This window comes from Anguilla anguilla, chromosome 7 (genome assembly GCF_013347855.1).
Source record: "Anguilla anguilla isolate fAngAng1 chromosome 7, fAngAng1.pri, whole genome shotgun sequence".
Lineage (NCBI taxonomy): Eukaryota > Metazoa > Chordata > Actinopteri > Anguilliformes > Anguillidae > Anguilla > Anguilla anguilla.
In genome coordinates, this window is record NC_049207.1 from 1,950,418 (window position 1) to 1,972,682 (window position 22,265).

The window sequence follows — 22,265 nt, forward strand, 5'->3', positions numbered from 1 at the left end:
ATGAATGACAAAATGTTCTTGGAAATGTTCTTATACGTAGTTTACAATCAAATTTGCATATACCTCTGTTACAGTATTTTGAACCAAATCTTTGAATTCTGCCAAAGTAACAAGATGATCAATCTTCATTCACTTTTGCAGAATGTTCAGAGACTGTGGTGCTTTATATCTGGTGGCACAAGTTTATCTTGGGCAGTTTTCTCACTTGCCATTCCGTCGGCCCCAATGATGTTTCACTGTTAAATCAATGAAGGGGAGAGAGCAGAGTTATAAAACATGATGCCTGTTAACCACGCTGTCACTCAATGACTCACATTCCACTGATGTGACAATCTTTGTTGCCGAGGGACAGTTTGCTTCATAAAACTACTCCATAGTTCCAGGGTGAATTTGGAAGTGAACACATAGATTTACTCTGGCCCAGTACACAGAACACAAAGAGATCTGGGTCGTAGGCTTGATGCAGTTATTACATTTAAGGGCTACACAAATAAATATTACACTTCTTTTGCTTTGATTTACTTTTCATCCGTTCATCCATTAATTTTGCACAGGTGAAAATGGGGGGGCAGAACACAAAAAAGAGCTGTTTCTGTGAAGTGGTAAAACACGCATATAAATACCATGACATAGAAAACGGATTGTCTGCACTTTTGTCGTTTATTGATCTTTTGACTTCAAGTATGCAGTAAAAATAATAAATTTCTTATTTACCCATATCACATGTTTGCAGGGCACTGTGATTCACTCCGAAACCTATGGTTGTGTCTTTGCTACCTAGTATGATGTGTTTGTTAGAGGCTGTTTTTTTCTCTACCAATAATTTCAATTAAAGACTCGTCTTGTTTGCAGTTGTACAGCCACAGCTGGCTGTATAAACTGTCCATTGGGTTACCAAGGTTAGTATTTTGCCATTGAAATTGTGTTTAAATCCTGAACCACCTGTTTCCCACAATTCAGTGCTGTTTGCTATTGACATTAAAGCAGGTATTTCAAACTAAAATCCTGGAGGGCCACTGTGTCTGCTGGTTTTTGAAGTGTTCCTGCACTTCAGTGCTTAGTTTAAGTCATTGGTTGGCTAAAGAGTCTGCACACCTTGTTCCCAAGGTCGTGATTGGTTGCTGATTGAAAGGAAATCACAAAAAACCAGCAGAGACTGCAGCCCTCTGGGACTGGAGTTTGAGACCCCTGCTTTAAAGCCTAGATAGATTCAGAGTGAGGTTGCACCAAACAGATAACGCAAATACGTAATGTGACGTGATGCCATTTGAATGTGTTTCTCATCTACAGAGACAATGAGTTACGCACAACTGCAAGGGCCGGATTTCATCAGAACCGTTATTCCGCACCTCAGAAACGGAATTGAGAATTTCAAAGCCCTTGCAGACATTCTCCTCGAGTATGATGAATCAAAAAACCAAGCCATCCAGCAAGTTATTCGTAAGGGAAAAGCAAGCCTGGATCAGGCAGACGCAGCTGCATGTGCTGAACTGTCCAAGGTGAATGAATACACTGAGAGACTGACTTCCCAGAAAGGACAGCTGAGCTATCAGCAGACGAATAAACGGAAAGATCTGGAAAACCTGAAGAGTGAAAGCCAATGCATAGCTGACTGTTTGGAGAGTAACAGGGGGGCTTTAGATACTGCTCAGTGGTCCCTGAATTCTGTTCGGGACACTCTTGCTGAACTTGAAAGAAAACAGAGCGAGAGTGAAACCGTGCGGAATGTAGGAATAGGAATTATGTTCATCCCCATCATTGGCACCATTGCTGGTGAGTTCCTGTAGAAAAATAGAGTGTATTTTTTAAATGCCAGTTTCAGTTACTGTGGAATTTTATTTGTGTGTACAGTGGTCTTTAATGTGACTGGAATATAAATTGAATCTATTTTCACCATTCGCTGTATTTATTAGATGTTGGTAGCGGGCTTAGGCACAGGTTCATAATGTTGATGGTCAATGTATGTATCATTTACAGTAAGTAACTGCATAGAACTGTGGTGACAGAAAAACCGTAGAGCCCAGTAAATCCCACAGTTAAAAAAAGGAACTTGTCTTTCCAGGTGCCATCATGGTTGCGGTGTCGCAGGAAGAGCTGAACCGCGCCCAATGGGCAGCCTCCGAAGCGTGGCAGGAAGTAGAAAACTGCGAAAGGGCCGTCTCTAATTACTCCAGTAGGTTGGAGGAAATGAAGAGGCGTAGGAAAGAGAAGAAGGAGGAGATGGAGGAGTGTTGCAGGACCATAAGGCAGATCGAGCGTAGCCTGGCGCAGGTTTCCGAGCAGCGCAACGGCATGCTTCGAGTTCAGGAGAAGATCAGGATCGCCGTCAACGCGCTGGGCACCCTGGCTGGAAGAGCGGCGGTGGCCAGGACCCTCACCGAACGAGTTGTCTGCCTGCCGCCCATCGTGAACGTACTGGGGGAGATCGTTAAACTCACGATTCAGCTGTACGAAAACAGGAAATATGAGATCTTCCGCGATCCACAGGTCAGAGCTGCCATCCAAAGCCTGCAGGACATCTATAAGAAGGTGTCAGCCATTGATGGCCAGAACACATTGGAAGAAGTTCAGTTTTATTGACGGGGATTTAAACTCATGATCCATTCCAACAGGGTACAGCATACATATATATCAGAAAAAAACATATATAGTATGCATATGTAGTAGAAGAATTTTGCCAACATATATACATTATTATACCTAATTTAGCTTTTTTGTTTCACACGCAATGCATACACCTATTTTTATGTGATGAGAAATTATTGTTATATCAGTATGTGATCCGGATCTGGGCCATGTTACTCTAATCAAAGGAGAGTGCACATTAATGCACTTTCTGCATTTGTTCCTTCATGTTCTTTTATGCTTTAGTTTAAAAATTTCTTTTTGCAATTTGATTAGTTTGTCATACATAATGGCATGCGAGTCATAAGTCATTTTGGCTAGGGATGCTTGATCGGAACAATTCGGAAAGAATTAATCATAAAGCGCCAATAAATGTTTTGCATAATTGATTAAAATTGCTTCAGCATTTTATGGTTTTCTCTTACGTGATATTTGAATTTAAAAAAAAACATTTCTCGAAATAGTGCTACTTTAAAATAATGGTTTTGGGAATGATTTAATCTTAGATGCCTTTGTTGTGTTTCTTCTGGATTCATAACATTTTGTGAACTGTTGCCAGTTTTATCTCACAGCCTTCTGATATTGAGCGTGGCCAGCTAGGGGACATTTGCACAGGAAGCGAGGGACTGAGTTCACGTGGCGGCAGGAGCAGAAGTCCAGGGGAACGCTGGTCCACAGGAATTCTGGTGGGAGAAGTTGAACGCTCAAAACTGAGAGAGTTGGTGAACGAGGCCAAAGGCTGTACCAGTCAGGATGAGGATGATGGTAGTGATCGGGGGTGCAGGGGGAGGGGGAGCAGAGGAAATACAGCGCCCCCCAAAATTATTCTCACACTTGATAAATATGAAAAATACTGTCAAAAATAAATAATACACACACTGACCTGGATTAAACACCGCCAGAGTATACCTCTACTACATTAGCTGATCTAGGTACTCTGGACAGTGAGCACTCTCTGTAAGTACAGAGAGTTCCCATATAGTTGCCTGTAATTAACATTTTGCTGATGTCCACCTATACCTCCTTGTTCTTCCAACAGAACTCAACCTAGGCACATCCATTACAGTATTCTACTTTATTTCTGTTTGTACCGTCGTGCAAAAGGAGTCCCAGCACCCAATAAACCTGTACCCTTCCTCCGTACACCAGCTTCTGCAGCCGCATGCTAAACGTCCAAGTGAAAGTGGGCTTCCCTCTGCCAGCAAGCTGTACTGGCAGATTTAATAACTTGTGCGTTGCTGGAATCCCAGGTCCTTGTTATACATCAGTCCTTTGATTAAAATCATGGACCAAATGGAGGAAAACCTGGTGAAGTGTTCCCTGGGAAGATGGCAACCCGTTTATTTGTGACGCTTCGTTTATGTCTCGTTGGAGGGGAAGGAGGCTTACACACTAATGCATCGCAGTGGATTGGTCACAAGCCAGCTGAGGAAGTCTTGGCAGAATGCACACTCTTTCCACTGATTTCCTCTCTGGAAAATAGAGTCCGTTAAATTAAATCCACGTCTTTGAATGGTAACTCATCCGTGAATTCAAAAATGATGACAAGGAAGCTTCCAGAACATCATGGGGTACATTTGTCGACAGTCACAGATTTAAAAGAACTATATTTTAAAAAGGTGGACGCTGGGAACTACTGAATATCCCATCAAGCCAGTCATTGAAAAAACCATTGAAATGGTTACAACGGGTGGTTTTTCATGAGATGTATTATGACTGCCAATCAAAGTCTTTGGATGTTTTTTTGGTTTGGTTATGGTTTAAGCCTGGGTGAACATGTCTGATTTAGTCCTAAATAAAGGAAAGCTGCAGCCGGACGATAATGACCACGTGCTGAACGTGCAGTTCAGCTGGAACGGGCTGGTCAATTCGAGGTGGCGCTCTTCACCATCGTCTTCCTCAAGTCCACCGTGAGGGTGACCCACACCGTGATCAACGTGGACGAGTACCAGCTGGAGGTGGTGGTGTACCGCCACGGACGCTCCATCGGGACATCCTACCCCAAACTCCTGAGCAGCAACAACAGGCACGTGTAGATGCCTCCACACACCTACCCCAGTCTGGACTCAGCCGTTTGGTCCAAGTAGCTGGGGCCACAGATCTGTTACAGTACGCTATTCACTTATCTCTGTGTCACTATGTCTCTATGTCACTTATCTGTGTCACTATGTCTATGTCACTTATCTCTGTGGTCACTGTCTCCTATATCACTATGCCTCTATGTCACTTATCTCTGTGTCACTATGTCTCTATGTCCATGTCACTTATCTCTGTGGTCACTGTCTCCTATATCACTATGCCTCTGTCACTTATTTCTGTGTCACTATGTCTCCTATATCACTATGCCTCTATGCCACTTATCTCTGTGTCACTATGTCTATGTCACTTATCTCTGTGTCACTATGTCTCCTATATCACTATGCCTCTATGTCACTTATCTCTGTGTCATTATGCCTCTATGTCACTTATCTCTGTGTCACCATGTCATTATTTACACTATATAACCAAAAGTATCTGGACACCCCCTTGGTCTGGGGCTGTTCTCCATGGTTTGACCTTGGCCCTTTAGCTCTAGTGCAGGCAAATCTTAATGCTACAGCATAAAATTAACATTTGTCTTACAAAGCTTATCCCTCCATCGAGCTCAGTACTGTGTGATCAGTGGCCTGGGTTCAGGATTTGGCTGTCTGGTCCTGGATAAGTGTGTGCAGGCATTCATGTAGATGCGACCTGTGCATTAACAACAACAAATTCAGCGATTTAATTGATAATCGATGTCTTTGATAATAATTACCAAATTAAATCTAATAAATAAATATATTTAAATGTTAGTTGAGTGAGGTGTTTTAACTGTTAATGCACTCAAACGAGGGTGTTAACGGTTAAAACCGCTGGGTTCGGAAAATTAAACATATTTCAATTAATCCTCACCTTGCTGACGAGTTATGTACCAAGCAACTTCTATCTACCCAAGACATAAAACTGAAATCCTGACTGGTATGTGTATTCCAAGAGTAGTGCTTGGTCATCAGTTGCATTTAGTTTGGTATTAATTAGATCAAGGGTTGTACAAATTAGATGTTTCTACTTAAACTTTTAAACTATAAGAAATATGCACATGGAATATTTTCAAGAATTTTCATTATTTTACATGTACCTATATTCAAGCTCTATTTTAAGCAAGCATTTTGGATTGCTTCACTAGCTATCCAATGACGTCAATTTTACAACAGCAGTCAAGAATTTAAAGTCTTCAATTTTAGTGCCCATCCAAGTGAATTATATATTATATATTGCTTTATAAGCATTAATGTTCTGAAAAAGTTATTATAAATCAGGAGGCAGTTCACAAGAAAATCAATTTTACAAAGTCAGCCTGTATTGTACAATTTTTTTCATCCAAGTGAACAACACATACTATCACATTAAAACAATTAATGCACAAATGTTGTTGATGTTGATGAGATTATGAACAGATGCCCATGCCATCGTCACAGCTAGTCAGAATGTTCAGGATTTCAGTTTACAATGAAAATTACATTCAGAATTAATTTTCCCGCCTGCAAAAAACTTAAATCTGGCTGCAAGTTAAATTTTTCAAATCACATTTAATATAGGCTACATTTTTATTGGATTTTACCACATCAGTTCCCAGTTACAACTGATTTCCCACAAATTTCCTGTTTCAAAACATAATTTCATAATTTAAGACATTTTTCTTCCTGAAAATTCTCTGAAACTCAGCTCCACATAACTTTGTGATGCATTCTGAAAAGGCTTCCTCCACCCCCTAAAATAAATAATTTCCCATTATGATTCTGAAGGGAAACCTAACATTAAATTACTCTCTGATTCTCAATTGATTAAAGCTGATATTAGGTGCCAAAATTAAAAAAAAAAAAAAAAGTTTCTATTGTGTATTTTTTTTAAAGCTTCTTTACTTTTCATGGTGCTGCAACAAATAGATAATTGTGTGCGTGTTGCGCAAGGCAGATTCACTTATGAAGTCTCTGATGTTTATTTAAAGATGATGCCTGCTTAAAGCATTTACTACACTGACTACATTTGTACGTTTTCTCATTTGAGTGAATCCTCTGGTGTTGTTTTAAATTAGACGCCTGATTAAAACTTTTGCCACACTGGACACACCTGTATGGTTTTTCACCCGAATGAATTCTTTGGTGTCGATTTAAACGCGATGCCTCGTTAAACCCCTTCCCACACTGGGTGCAGTTGTACGTTTTCTCATTCGAGTGAATTCTCTGGTGCTGATTTAAATTAGACACGTGATTGAAACACTTCCCACAGCGGCCACAGCCGTAGGGTTTCTCGCCCGTGTGAATCTTCTGGTGCCGTTTTAAATTCTGAGCTTGGTGGAAGCCCATGCCGCACTGGGAGCACCTGAAGGGCTCTTCGTTGGTGTGAATCCTCTGATGCTGCTTCAAAGTAGCAGCCTGATTGAAGCACTTCCCACACTGGGCACACTCGTGCGGCTTCTCGTTGGAATGAATGATCCGATGCTGGTTTAGGTGAGACGGCTGTTTGAAACTCCTCCCGCAGTGGTCGCACTTAAACTGCTTTCCAGTCGTGTGGCTGCTCTTGTGTTGCTTCAAGCACAGAGCCCGGGTGAACAGCTTTCCACACTGGCCACAGCCGTAGGTTTTGTCACCAGAACTCATTTTCTGACACTGTAGTAAAGTGTAAACGCCCACCAATCCCAGACTGTTCTGCACAAAGCTGCTCCGACTGCCCAATCCCTGCACGTCGCAGTGCCGAGTTTTACTGCTGCAGTGAAGCATTTCGGGGTTATCGATTCCTCCGTCACCTCTGGAGCGTGGACTGACTTCTCCCTCACTCCGCCACGACTCCGTCTGAGCCTCACTACAATCCCTTGCTCCGCTCACCTCATCATTCATGCAATCGCTCGCTAAACTTTCATCAGATTCACATTTCACCTCATCGAATCTGACGGTCACAAGACGGAAGTCCTGCTCTGCTTTCACGTAGTCTCCTTGGTCAGACTCTGTTTTGATTTGGTCCGGACGCAGACGGGCTACACATTCCAGCTCTGTGCTGCTCGAGCACTCCGTCTCCATAACATCCGCCACACTGGTTTCGGTCTTCACCGGTGCGGTACCAGTCTGGGGCGGAGCGAAGCCGCAGTGTGCCGTGACACACGCCGGCTCATGCGTGCCGAACCCTGACTTGGGTTCTGGCTCGGCCGCGGGGCCAGAGTCCGGTGCACTCAGTTCCTCCTCTTTCATCCTGATGCTGTGCTGCTCAGTGCCATCTCAATGCACAGAACAGTCCGGTCTGCATTTTTCTGCAGACCAGATATGTGCAGGAGTGCAACTCCTGGAGGAAACAGAGGGAAAAGAATAGGCTTATAAACACAATGTTTAAAAAGTGTGCAGAACCTTGCAGTTCTGTGATTATTCCTTCTCGCTTTGCTTTGCTCTGCTCATACACACACAATTTGATTGTGGCAGACAGCGCAGCCACAACTTCTGAACCGCAAGGCCATGCCGAGTGTTCTTACGACATTGAAACACGCAGTAACGTTTGGTGCATTTACTGCAATCGGCGAGCATTTCTTCTCAAAAGTGTTGACACTGGCTAAAGGATCGGCACGTTGCATCAGAAAAAGGCACGTTCTGTGCACCTGGCGTTTGAGAGAGATTTAACAAATATTTAGTGAGTAATAGAAAGAAGAGCGAACTCTGCAAAGACACGTCGCATTCAGCTCTACCGAGCGAGGGGAGTCGAGCGGCTAATTATTATCTAGGTATTTAATGTGAGGCAAGGACACAATCTAAGTTGTGCAAACCACGATATATGACTTTGTTCTGTTCGTGGTCGTTGTTTAAAATCGCTGGTCTATTGCCATCTTCTGTTGTCAAAGTAGAATTTGTTTGTCTGCAAGGGGGCGCATTATCTATCATGGCTTTAAAGGCCCCACGTTCTGACGATATTATAAACGGATGATTGATTTTTGTTTTTGCATCTGGATGCAGCGACAGCATATAGTCCTTTTCCCCTAAGCAGTAGGCTATTTTTTTCTATATAATTGCGCCGCCGTGATAACACACACAACGATACATTCGCTCGCGGTCATATCTGTCCAGAATGTAAACAAGAGTAGGGGACAGCCGGAAGAAATTTTACGACAACGTTAGTCTACCCTCTGAATCAATGCAGGACAGCGTTAACGCTAAGTTAGTTCGTCTTTAAAAGTCAGATGTTTCGTAGAATAATAACTTTGACACAACCAGGGGATAAACTCATCAACATAACAGTTGAGGAGTTAAAGGTTAAGACAACAGATATGGTAACACAAGCGAACGTAAAACTGGTTATCTTGACCAAAGCTCAACTATATGATCTCGAAGAGCTAACATTAAGTTAAGAATGGAAGTATGGTTTATCGGTTGAAAAAGAGCAGTTTCCTGCTGAAACTTTTAAGGCAACGATTCCGTAAGCTAGCTGGTTAGCTACACATGCCATTGAGAAGAGGCCTGCATAGATGTAGCGCTAGCCACCACGCTAACTTAAAATGGTAAAAAAAAAAAAAAAAAACTAGATGGATCGCAACCAGCTATGAAGTCAGACAACAAAAAGTGATTACGGACATACCATCATTTGTTTTGACGGTGTCGTTTTGTTCTGTTTTTATTATTTCAACATCTTCCTTCCCGTATCTTCTCAACGAACTAGATACCTAACTAGCAACCAAGCACAGCAAATAATTTGTTCTTCTTGACGGATTTCTGGCATCCTCACCGCTGCAAAGCGCATTACTGCCACCTAATGGTCATCGAAAGTCTTCTCAGGGTTTTGTGGTTTGCAACCGACGTTTTGGAGCATCACCGCCACCGACTGGAAAGGAGTGTGGATCGATATTCAGCATAACTTGAAAACGACATCCTGTTTAATAACCCTGTGTTTCTTAAGTACTGAAATATAAAATAAAAAGCAAAAATTCTGCTATGAATGCTCACATGTAGTCTAATAGAGGACAAAAAGGCAGTCTATATACATCACTCTGGCCTTCTGCCAGACCCAGGATGGTCCTCAAAGAGAAAGTGGTCACACGATCTCTGCCAACCCCCTAAACAACTCTCTGCCTCAAAGCCCCAGTAAAACTAATGGAAATGCCCTTCAGCAAAGAGACAAAAAAGAGACAGCAAAAATCAACCAAAAAAACAGGGACAATAGAATATTATTTGAAAGAAAAAAGTGTTTATTATAGAAGTTCCTGACAATTCAATTCAAGAGCACATTGAATGGTCAGAACCACAGTTATGAAAGGTTAATAAGACAAGCATCAATTAATTAAGCAAGCGGCATATGTTTTCTCACTGAAAATGGTAAAATGTCTCGAAATTACAAATGTCTTGTAAGCACAGATGAGTTTACAATGTGGTGAACCTTTCAGTTACTGACCGGTCAAAATATGGCAATAGTATGACATTCAGAACAGCATGTGGTACTCTATCATGTCTAATAACATTAAGGTTTTGTTGCCCTTAAGTGCTGATCCATGATGATGTTCACTAACCCAAATCTTGATCTTACAATTTACAGTTTAGTAGACACTTTTACAAAGGTGCACTTCACACGCCCAGCACCAGACACCACAGGAGATTGACAAGGGTACTGTGAAAAGTGCCTCTATCAATGTGCTTGCCTCAAGGGTAATAGAAGTGATAAAGATTATTCATTTATTTTAAAAACAGAAATTAAATTGGAGCTTTGAGGTGTTAACCATTTTAAGTTCAAAATCTAATCTAATCCTAGGCCAGCACTCAAGGACAATTTACCCATGACACCTAAGTACGTTGTCACTGACACAGAAGTATTACAATAAAATGAGAGAACTTTCACTTTTTAGACAAACATTTTGAAAATGTTCAAAATTACGTATATAAACTCTTACCACTGGTTGGATTATTGGTAGGTTTTAAAGTGGATTGCTAAGACCAGTGTAGGGTGGATTACTTGTAAAATTGAATCTGATGCTGAAAACAAACGACATGAAAAAATGGAATTAGTAACATAATCTGTTGGATTCCTTAAAAGGTGTAATTTCATCTGGTTTTGCATTACTTCCAGTTTCATTAGCCAAAAATATTTTAGCATAAATGTGTCAGCAAAATACATTAGTTTGTATGTTTCAAACAAGATTGTGGATTCTTATTAATGTATTTGAATGTGTACCCTTATGAAAAAATCACATGAAATTTGCTATTTTCGTGTGTGAAAATCACAATTTCACGTGTGAATATTATGAAAAGAAAAAGTCACATGAACTGGAAATTGTCTCATGTGACTCGCTTTTTCCAAATGTGAACTACGATTTTTGCATTTTGAAACAAAACGTGATTAGAAATAGCTTAGGTTACCTTTTTCGACTCATCTCATCAAGTGGGATTGGTTTTATAGTTCACATGTGTACTCTTCACATGTTCAGTGTTTACATGTTTTTGGACATGTGTTTTTTGGACATGTGGTTTTTTCGTAAGGGTAGCAACTATGCATGCACTTACTTCCTGCTCATCCCCCAGTATAGTTGTACATGTGGTGCAAATATATGTGTGATTGCATACCCCTCTGTGTGTGTGTATTTGTGTGTGATTGCATGCCTGTGTGTGTTTATGTGTGTGTGTGTGTGTGCACATTAATTTTTTAGCAATGAAAAATGCCTCTCCAGACTCAATATTTGATTTGGATAATAGATCATTTTGATGAGATGGAGGGTCCAAGCAAAGAGCAGAATTATTGCAGACAGTGTGGATTTCTTCTTTTAATGGGTCATCCGGTGAGTGGGAGGGGCTCTGACCTAAATAAAAGGAGACAATAAAACATTAATAGCCCTTAAATACACAATTCTAAATAAGCATTGGGCTGGTTGTGCCTATAGTTATAGCACTACTTGCACAGGACTAGTTTTATGCCGGGAGGTTCTGTCAGTGTATGCATTGCCTGTTACTCCTGTGGTTTTAATCCTGTGTCAATAATCCATGTCCTTAATTTTTACCAATCGAGAGAGTAAAAATTCCAGCCAGAATTACCTACTTTTTTCAGACCTACTCAGAGGTCCTCAGATTGTACCTATCTCGTATGAATAGTATTGGAATCTTCATTAGAAATGAATGGAAACTGTGCGTCCAACCAGCAGGAATTCCTGATAAATCATTAAAAATCACATCCCTGCTCTCTATATGATATTATGTTCCATTCACATCTGAGACATGGTCAGTGACTTGGGTGAAAAAGTGAGGATTTTTTAATCCTGTATGAATGGCTTCATTGCAATTACTCTCATAATGAGTAAAAAAATGGAATAAAACTCACCCTGTGAAAATAGGACTTTTCTGAACATTCGGAGGTAGGGGAAAGGGAGAGGGAGAAAAATAGTGCATACGTCAAAATATAAATTCATCATAAATTCTAAAATTCATTTTAAACAGCCAAAAGTGTCAATTAAATGAATAACTAAAAGATGGGTCTGATCAATAGAGAGAGGTTTTTATAATAATGAACGTAATAATTAGCTAATAATGAAGGCAATGCATCAAACTGTTCTTTTTTTTGGCATTTCACAAACTAACTGAGACACAAAGAAAAGATAATATGGAAAATATAAGATATTTTGATTGGCCAATTTAAGACTGGATATACGATGCATCTACTCACTGCTCTCCCAAGCTGTTCAGGTTGGCACCATCAAGCATATTGATCATCATCCTCATCATTCTTGGATGCTTTATGAACTGCTTCCTGAATTTCCTTTTTCTTCTCTTCAGACACCGGAGGTAGCACAGCCATCAGCTCACTCTCAATTTTCTCCAGTCTTTGCATGGTCTTCCTTTCAAAGTCCTGCTTATTTTTCTTGACAAGATTTCTTATTCCTTCTTCAGCTTGGTCACAGGACGTTACCATGTTTGCTCGCTCACTGATGAACTCTGGCTTGCTGATGTCTAAAGACATGAGCTTGCTCAGCTTGCTGACTGCGTCCATCAGATACTTGTTAGAAACATCTGTGTAGGTCCCTGCGATCATATTAACCAGGCTGGTAATGTTGGATGCATAGAATGCCTGGTTGTAGATCACGTCTTTCAAAAACATTCGTGAAGTGTACTTGAATGTTTTGTTTGATGCTTTCTCACCAGTTTTAACAAAATCATTCAGGGATGTGCCCAGGCAGGTTTTGATGAGGTTGGAAACCATCTGGAAAAAACGCACCAGCTTCTGCCACTGCTCCTTCACATTTCCCATTGCTTCTAGACCTTGGGCCAGAAGTTTTATGGTGGTGTTGAAGTCTATCTCTTTGACTGCACAGTTTCTCAAGGAGACAAGAATTTCGGTCAACTCTTTCTTCTTTTCCTCCATGTTGTTAAAATGCTTCTCATATAATTCCCTCGCATCCTTAAGCTGGGCTCTGCTCTGTTCTACTTTAAAGCGAGCGTTATCCGCGGCTATCTGGCCTGCAGACTTGGAGCCTGAACTATTTTCTTGAGTTTGAGTAATTTGTGGTGGTTTTACATTGAATGCTGAGGTATTAGTTGCAGATTTGCTCTCGGTATCAAAAACCATAACATCTTTTCTTAGACTTTTCATTAGCTCCACAATCTGTTTTGTTATGGCATCATCAGGCTCTTCAGGGTTAACTTTTCCCAGTTCAGAGCAGATAGTGATGGCTTTGGTGCATATTCCCAAAGCTTCCATTTTTGGTTTGCATTCTTTTTCCTTTTTCATTACTTCTTGAATTTTCACAAATTGTTCCTTAGTCCAATTGGTTTTGGGGAGTTTAGTTTTCTGGTCAACTATTTCAGACCACTTGATTTGGTCTCCATCAAAAAAAACATTGAGGCCTTCGACTAAAGGCAGTATCTGAGGTGATTTGGAATAAATATTGTTTGCCGAGATTTGGTCATTATTTGCATCAGATTTAACTGTTGCAGTGGTTTTTCCAGTTGCAGTGCCGGCTATTTTTGCAGGGAGGTTAACTGGTGAAGCGACAATGGAAGCAAGCCCTGAAAGTGCAGTTGTAACACTGCCAGCGAGCCCTTCCACAAAATTCATTCCAATCATGTCCCAGCCACTTGGCATTGAGTCCATTGCTGATTTGAAGCTTTCCTGGGCCTCCTTCAGCTGCTGGTTCATGTTCTTGTAAGCCTGTTCAGCACGTTTGGTGGCCTCCTCTGCAGCCACTTTCCTCAGCTCATTTTCACTGATTTTCTTTCGGACTTCTTCCAACTCCTCCCCATATACCTGTTTTGCACTGGTGCAAGTTTCGAGGAGCTCCTGGATGAGTTCAATGACATCAGTGAACCTTTTCTCTGTCGACTGAGCCAGATTCACACACTCATCAGCTATGTTCGAAATGTTATCCAGCTGGTCTGGGAGCATGGCCTGCACAAGGTTGTCATCATCCTGGAGGAGTATCTGCACTGCCAGCTTTATGTAATTTGGTACATTGCTGGTGTAGAGACGAATTTGGTCCATATTCTTGTGTGCATCATTGAACGCACGCCACCCAGAATTACACACTTGCATGAGGCAGGCACGGAATGAGTCTGGGTACTTGATATACTTGAATCCACCCTCTGGGCCACCTTTACGAATGGAAAAATCAGAATTGGAGGAGATGAAGATCAGCTCTGCCAGGATGGCTATGGACATTGGCGCTGGGGTCAGGTATTCCTCCCAGTTAGCGTAAGGCTGCATCAGCAGTTTTGTGTCCTCCCGGCATTCTGCTGCTGTAGTGAGGCCTTTGGTAACTTCAAGAATCTGGTTTGAGCTTGCCATAGTTTTTCTTTTCTAGAGAAACAGAAAACACAATTTGTCACAATTAGGGGGTGACGTAGCTCAGGAGGTAAGACCGATTGTCTGGCAGTCGGAGGGTTGCCGGTTCAAACCCCGCTCTGGACAAGTTGAAGTGTCCTTGAGCAAGACACCTAACCCCTAACTGCTCTGGCGAATGAGAGGCATCAATTGTAAAGCGCTTTGGATAAAAGCGCTATATAAATGCAGTCCATTTACCATTTAGTCTTTGGATATAATATCAATACAATGCTTGTGTGTATATATATATATATATATATATATGTGGACACAACCTTGTGACTTAACCGCATGTATAAAGCTTGTTGGAGAAAATCCACTCTTGAATTTCGGGAAACGTATTTTAAAAATATGAAAATGGGGTTGCTGGGTGGTGCATTTGATTGGTACCTGGATGAGCCCCATAGTCTTAGACCATGCCAGGCTCACTGTAGCTTGTAGCTCCACAGGACAAAAAAAAAAACATCAGGATGAATAAACTTGAAGAACTATTGAAAAAGATTGCACCTTCATTTTTATCTTGGATTATAAGACCAGGTACATTGGTCCAATAAGAACAACCAAGTAGAAAAGCGTAGAACACCCATGCGCTGTTATATAAAAAATCGAAGAAATCTGAAGAAGAAGCTTCAGCAAAAATATTGATTTATTGTCAGGTGCAAAATGCTCAAAAGTCAAAGCAAATCAACATATCAGTCACGGGCCTTCATCAGCGTCTAGATCCACCAGATAATTTTTTCTTTAACTGGTTAAAATGATGTTAAATTGGGAAAACTCTTTAAATAACCACCATCAATAATCACACAAGTATAGTAGTATACTAATAAAAATACAAAATGAGGTCCAACTCATACATTTTGTAACCTGCCTAACCAAACAACAGATGGGCTATTTTAAAAATGTGCATTCATGTGAGCAACAGACCTGCCAATGATTGAAACTTCCATATGGACAAATGCAAGATGAACTAATAAACTAAAATATTCTCTAAATAGACTTCATCGTACATCTAGTAAACTACAAAAGATGAGCCTCATGGCAGAGGCATGTATCCTGAAACTAAAACTATAAAGCCACCAGTCTGCCTGCTGTAGGACGGCAAATATCTTCATCATTTATGGAAGCATACAGCTAAAAAGGTATGGTGCCATCTTCAGCTAGCAATCCTTTTAACAATGATTACAAAATTTCAAAATCCAAATTTATGGCTATCTAGCTAGCTAATTTAATACCAAGTATGATCTGATAATAAAGTTATACCGTATTGTCTTTTTGAATCTTGGCAACATTAGTTTGCTACTCATCTTGTATTGACAACGCATAGCTTTATGCGGCTAAGTAGGTAAAAAGAAATAAATTTAGCTAAATTTTTATGTGATAATGAAGAGTAGGGAAACAAAACCGTATATGCTGTTTAGAGCAAAAGCTATTTCAATGAACAGTATAATTTAGCATTAAACAGTATAATATTAGAATAACATTAGGTTAGACCAGGAGTTCCCAAACTTTTTTTCTGATGCACCCCCAAATGAATGTTCACAAATTTAAGCGCCCCCAACTCCCCCGAACCCACACACATATATCGGGTTTGCGTGCACGCATGCATGCGCACATCTGTTGAAAATAACTAACTGTAATCCCAGAATTTGACTACATTTGATCACTCCCCAGGTTTAGAGGGACCCATACACTTGCCTGGCGATGCCGTGTGCCTAACAACACCCTTTCCTGTGACTATATCATCCGTATACCACAGCCTCTCAGGCCTGATTGCTCTGTTATTGCTGGGTGGTGGACAGGTACTAACCTACATGGTCATATTTCAAAAAGAAAAAAACAATTTCAAACTTTTTCCCCCATAATTGTCAAATATTTCAGGCTAACCCAACCAAGGGCAAGTTGTTTGTTCTGGATATATCTGTAAGTAACCTGATTAAACCAGTCTAACACAATTCATTCACTGAATCCTCAATGTTTATATTATCAGTGCAGTATAAAATCATAATTTCCCCCAGTACCTCTACCCTAGAAACAGATCCAAACCTGTTCATACAGCAGCCAGAACCTTATGTTGTAAAAAGTTGGATGTCTCACCGACGATTTTGGAGGTCTTCCTCTGTGGTATGGTAGCAGTGGAGCTGTTCTTCTGAGGTGAGATGCCTACACAGTGCAGACCCTGTTGTATATATACACATCAGCAAGGGTTGAGCCTGTCCCTTTTTATGAAAAAACTTGATTTCTTCATTTTACCACTGAAATGACAACTGGAGATTTTATCTCGTTATCTGTGTGTTCATTCTGATGCTGTTGCACCAGCTGGGATGATTTCTTCATGGCTTTCTTCTTTCTTCTTGTTTTGTGGGGTACCGAAGTACCGAAGTATTTGGCCACTCAGTGTTAGAATTGTAATTCAATTAGGGCAGGTGATTATTGGGAAGTTGTTTGTAATTTTATTTTAATATTTTATTTGTTGAGGCATGCTACATAACATTTTTAGAGTATGCAGATTTCACCTCTGGGCCCTCCCCTCCCTCCCCCTCCTCTCACACATGTGATGCTAGAATGCACCTTCCAATAAAATTACAAAAAATAAGTATCTGAAAAATAAAATGGAAAAGTACCTGATAACAAAAGATATATATTTTGGCAAGTTAGTATCACCTCTTCCAACTGTAGAATTTATTTATAACATAATTTATAATAAAGAATAGAATTTATGTTCTCTTGAAAGTAGAGGTGGGTAACCAGGCTTCAAAGAGTAGAAGTACTAACCATGCATTTCCTCCACCACCATGCACTAAACCAGCTGACTCTAATTAGCACAACTGTTCAGCCAGGAAGGAGAACTAATTAGTGTAATCAGCTGGTTTAGTGCATGCTGGTGGAGCAAATACATGGTTAGTACTTCTACTCTTTGAAGCCGGGTTACCAACCTCTGCTTGAGAGCATGACTTTGCTGTAATAATAGATAAGTTGAAAAAGTGAAGTTTCGAGAAAAGTCAAAGCTGTGTCATAGTGAATTACAAAATTTTGCAACATCATTATCAAGAAAAATCTTAAACTTGTTTCTTAAACTTGGTTGTGGGGCCTTCTGTGTATGGTGTACTTTATTTCAGTGAATTCCATGATCAGTTTTTTCAAACGTGCTCAGATCTTGGAGAGTTCCTTGTGGCCTCCACACTTTGCTCTTGCCATCACTCTGATACCGGTGACCTTTTTCCAGATTTCTGTCTGGAGCGTTTAACGCTGTTGTAGTGAGGTTTCCACAAGGTATTACAATGGGTAAAGTGAATGCCATAAGTTACAAGGCACTGCCAGGTACGTGACATGCTGGCTAGCATTAGCCATGGCTGCAGTTTTGTTTTGCTGTAGTGAGAAATTTATGAAGGGGTAATGATTACTGGCAAACCAAGGCTTTTTTTATTTGATTTACATTTAAACGATTCATGTAGTAGAGGCAAAAACTCTGGGGATTTTCAAGTCTAGGCTTGATACAGTGTTAGATACTATCTAGTCTAATCAGAGCACTATCTAATCAGAGCACTAATTTCCTTAAGAAAATGGCAAGCATCGTTGGGCTGAATGGCCTGTTCTCATCATTATATTATGTTATGTTATGTTATAAAAAAATAAAAATAAAACAGTCATGTCAGTGCCATGAACCATTCTGCTAACTTTATGGACTGGACTGGGCTGTGCACACAATGTGTCATGTTGGTTTTATGCGAGTAAAATATTACCAGTATTTTATTGTTTTAAATATTATTACAGCTGCATGTATTTGTTCTTACTGTTTCTGGTTCTTTACTGCATGAAAATTCATTTGGTGCCTCTTCTCCAAAGCACTGGGTAGCTAAATGATGATGATCCATTTATACAAACATATAAATATCTAAAAGCAATTTTAAAAGATGCAATATGTTAAGTTTGTTGTTTTTCCATAAATGGGCTCGTGAGAGTGTGCCTTTGCCGTAACTAAGATGAAATGGAAAAGAGAAGTTAAGAAATAAAGAAAAAGCAGTATCTTAATAATTAACAAAATTTGGCAAAACCACCATGATTATCTATATCAGGGTTTCCTACCTCCTGGGGCTGGGCCCCTCTGTGTATTTGGATCTTTGTTATAAATGATCTTTTTATCAGAGAATAAAGAAAATAAAATTTGGTGCACATGTCAAGAATTTCATGCTGTAACGTCCCTCATGTTAATGATAATACTTAACTAAAATAATCTTATATTTACTTTTCCAACTTAATTGCTGCGTGGAGCTGTATTTATTGTTAATATTGCTTGCCTAAAGACATTTTTTTGTTCTTTTTTTTGTAAATTTAAGAAATAAAATAGAAATAAAATGGCGATTGCAACATATCTAGATTACCACAATGTTTTTTTCTTAAACTTTGCGAAAAAACTAGTTGCAAAAATCTTTTTTTTCAATTGGGCTCTGAAAAAAATACTTCTGTTCAAGATCCCATGGCACTATCATGTTAAGAAACCATGGAAAAAATACAAATTGCAACATTTTAATTGAGGGACATGGCATTTGCATATACATCTGTTACAGTATTATGAACCAAATCTTTGAATTCTGCCAAAGTATCAAGATGATCAATCTTTAATCACTTTTGCAGAATACTCCGAGACTGTGGTGCTTTATATCTGGTGGCAAGTTTATCTTGGGCAGTTTTCTCACTTGCTATTCCGTCGGCCCCAATGATGTTTCACATGTTAAATCAATGAAGGGGAGAGAGCAGAGTTATAAAACATAATGCCTGTTAACCACGCTGTCACTCAATGACTCGCATTCCACTGATGCGACAATCTTTGTTGCCGAGGGACAGTTTGCTTCATAAAACTACTCCATAGTTCCAGGGTGAATTTGGAAGTGAACACATAGATTTACTCTGGCCCAGTACACAGAACACAAAGAGATCTGGGTCGTAGGCTTGATGCAGTTATTACATTTAAGGGCTACACAAATAAATATTACACTTCTTTTGCTTTGATTTACTTTTCATCCGTTCATCCGTTAATTTTGCACAGGTGAAAATGGGGGGACAGAACACAAAAAAGAGCTGTTTCTGTGAAGTGGTAAAACACACGCGTATAAATATTACATTACATTACAGGCATTTAGCAGACGCTCTTATCCAGAGCGACTTACACAACTGTTTACATAGCATTTTTTTTTACATTGTATCCATTTATACAGCTGGATATATACTGAAGCAATTTCGGTTAAGTACCTTGCTCAAGGCCTGGATTTTGGCAGCGTGAATGAATGAGTTATAGATGGTGTATGTCTTCTATGTGTGAGTAACTTGCCATTTTTGTACGTTGAAAACGTGTTTTTTATGAGATATATATATACACACACAGTTGAAGCCAAAAGTTTACATACACCTAGGTTAAAGATATTCAAACTCAGTTTTTCACAACTCAACTCAACTCAACTCATGCACATTTCATGGTACCATAGATTTATTTTGGCAACTCAGTTATGGCATCTACTTTGTTCACATCAGAGGTAATTTTAAAACAATCAATTACAGACAGATTTATTTCAGCTTTAATTCACTATATCTGAATTCCAGTGGGAATGATTGGAGTAGCTTTCCACAAGCTTCTCACAATACTTTGCCAAAATTTCTGCCCATTCTTCCTGACAGAGCTGGTGTAACTCAGTCAGGTCTGTGGTCCTCCTTGCTTGGACATGCTTTTTCAGTTCAGTCCACAAATTTTCTATGGGATTCAGGTCACGGCTTTGTGATGGCCACTCCAATACTTTTACTTTGTTGTCTTTAAGCAATTTTGTTACAACTTTGGAGGTATGCTTAGGATAATTGTCCTGCTGGAAGACATAGTTGCGACCAAGTTTTAACTTTCTAGCTGATAATAATAATAATAATAATAATAATAATAATAATAATAATATTAACTTTATTTGTATAGCACCTTTCATACAGACTGCAGCTCAAAGTGCTTAAAAGGAAAAATAAAAACAAAAGGGAAAAACAGGTAAAAGCACAGCAAATCATTCACAAGGGTTTAAAACAGAAGAATAAAACAGTGTATATTGAAATGGAAACATGAAAAAAAAATTTAATATGAAAGAGTCAATGAGTAAAATAAATGAGTAAGATAAAAGATAACAATAAAAATTTTAGAAAACAAGAAATATTCATGTGAATAAGTATCAATGGGCAGAATAAAAATTAATTAAAAGTCAAATTAAAAAGGAAGGTTTTCAGCTGCTTATTAAAATTGCCAACTGAATCTGCTGTTCTAATGTTTTGTGGGAGAGTGTTCCAGAGTTTTGGTGCATTATAGCAGAAAGCACCTTCACCACTTTTATTCTGTTTAACCACAAGTACATTAAGTAAGCCCACTGTGGATGATCTAAGTGCTCGAGTTGGTACATAAGGTGATAGGCTATCTTTGATATAAAAAGGTGCTAGGCCATTTAAAGCTTTATATACAAGTAACAAGACTTTAAAATCAACTCTAAAAGAAACTGGAAGGCAGTGCAGAGCAGCAAGGGCGGGTGTAATATGTTCTCTTTTCTTGGTTTTTATTAGGATTCTAGCAGCCGCATTCTGGATAACTTGGAGTTTATCAATAGACTTCTTGGGCAGGCCGGTAAAAAGTTCACCAGCAGCTCAGAGCACAGCAGAGGACTCACAACATCTCAGAGTCTATGTCCCATTTCATCTCTGCAATGTCCAGTTCCACAGAGGAGCGCAAGTATTTCCTCAAGTGGATGAGGATCAACCTGGACAACCTGTCACGCAAAAGCCTTCCACTCCTTCGGGCGGAGTACAAGGAACAGTGTCAGAATTCCTTGGAAAACAAGGAGCTAATTGCAGAGTTGGACAGGAAGTTGCTTCTTGGGGACAGTGCACTTCTTGCCGGAAATGAGTCAGCCTGCTCAATCCCCAAAGGCCCCTCTCCTCAGATTCAGCACCTGCCACGTCTGGCTGCTGAGCTGTTGCAGGAAGGCTTTCCTCTGGAGCTGGTCGATGGAGATAGATCCAACATTCCTCTGCAGTGGCTAACTCAGGTTCTGAAGGAACTTCATAATCTAACACAGTATGAATGTAAGATCCGGGTGGTCACTGTACTGGGGGTGCAGAGCACTGGGAAGTCCACCCTCCTGAACACTATGTTCGGGGTCCAGTTTGCCGTCAGTAGTGGCAGGTGCACGAGAGGGGCCTTCATGCTCCTCATCAGAGTGAAAGAGGATTTTAAAGAGCAGCTTGGATGTGATTACATAATGGTTATTGACACTGAAGGTCTGAAGTCACCAGAGTTGGCCTGGTTGGATGACAGTTATGACCATAATAATGAACTGGCCACTCAGGTGGTGGAGCTGAGTGACATCACAGTCATCAACATCACCATGGAGAACTGCACAGAGATGATGGTAAATGGATTGCATTTATATAGCGCTTTTATCCAAAGCGCTTTACAATTGATGCCTCTCATTCGCCAGAGCAGTTAGGGGTTAGGTGTCTTGCTCAAGGACACTTCGACATGCCCAGGGCGGGGTTTGAACCGGCAACCCTCCGACTGCCAGACAATCGGTCTTACCTCCTGAGCTATGTCGCCCCTTGATGAAGGACAGATGAAGGACATCCTGCAGATTGTGGTGCATGCCTTCTTGCGCATGAAAGAAGTTGGGAGAAAACCCTGCTGTCAGTTTGTGCACCAGAATGTACCAGACATCTCTGCCAGAAAGATTCTGCTGGATCAGCTGAATGAGATGACCCAAGTAGCAGCTAAGATGGAAAAG

General features: G+C 40.2%; 5 protein-coding genes across 11 annotated transcripts in view; 2 read left to right on the forward strand and 3 right to left on the reverse strand.

Moving 5' to 3' along the window:
• Positions 1-6,769, forward strand: part of LOC118232642 (poly(U)-specific endoribonuclease-C-like) — a 32,659-nt gene extending 25,890 nt beyond the window's left edge. The window contains exon 9 of the mRNA XM_035427728.1: positions 4,500-6,769. Within this exon, the coding sequence (XP_035283619.1) occupies positions 4,500-4,661 (162 nt within the window). The 3' untranslated portion in view covers positions 4,662-6,769. The remainder of the gene's footprint in view (positions 1-4,499) is intronic.
• Positions 1-22,265, forward strand: part of LOC118232640 — a 43,706-nt gene that overhangs the window by 557 nt on the left and 20,884 nt on the right. Inside the window, exons 2-3 of one of the 2 annotated variants that reach the window (XM_035427726.1) lie at positions 1,291-1,773; positions 2,063-3,034. The exons of the other annotated variant lie outside the window; for it this stretch is intronic. Coding sequence (XP_035283617.1) covers positions 1,296-1,773; positions 2,063-2,580 — 996 coding nt within the window. The 5' untranslated portion in view covers positions 1,291-1,295 and the 3' untranslated portion in view covers positions 2,581-3,034. Of the gene's footprint in view, positions 1-1,290; positions 1,774-2,062; positions 3,035-22,265 lie in introns of those variants that run through there. 2 annotated transcript variants of the gene reach the window in all.
• LOC118232638 (zinc finger protein 664-like) lies at positions 5,983-9,482 on the reverse strand. Its single transcript, XM_035427721.1, has 2 exons — positions 9,259-9,482; positions 5,983-7,980 (listed from the first exon to the last, which is right to left on the reverse strand). The coding sequence occupies exon 2, from the start codon at positions 7,887-7,889 to the stop codon at positions 6,621-6,623; it is 1,269 nt and encodes a 422-aa protein (XP_035283612.1). The 5' UTR covers positions 7,890-7,980; positions 9,259-9,482; the 3' UTR covers positions 5,983-6,620.
• LOC118232635 lies at positions 9,845-16,669 on the reverse strand. 5 transcript variants are annotated; one of them, XM_035427717.1, is made up of 4 exons: positions 16,567-16,669; positions 12,322-14,448; positions 11,980-11,994; positions 9,845-11,464 (listed from the first exon to the last, which is right to left on the reverse strand). In XM_035427717.1, the coding sequence occupies exon 2, from the start codon at positions 14,434-14,436 to the stop codon at positions 12,352-12,354; it is 2,085 nt and encodes a 694-aa protein (XP_035283608.1). In that variant the 5' UTR covers positions 14,437-14,448; positions 16,567-16,669; the 3' UTR covers positions 9,845-11,464; positions 11,980-11,994; positions 12,322-12,351. The 5 variants fall into 5 exon arrangements, with proteins under 5 accessions (XP_035283608.1, XP_035283606.1, XP_035283607.1 ...); XM_035427715.1 differs by having other exon boundaries at positions 11,980-11,999; XM_035427716.1 differs by having other exon boundaries at positions 11,980-11,999; positions 16,516-16,620.
• Positions 9,845-22,265, reverse strand: part of LOC118232634 — a 48,707-nt gene continuing 36,286 nt past the window's right edge. For both annotated transcript variants that reach the window (XR_004766360.1, XM_035427713.1), the window contains one exon: positions 9,845-11,464. The gene's annotated coding sequence lies outside the window, so the exon portion shown is untranslated. The remainder of the gene's footprint in view (positions 11,465-22,265) is intronic.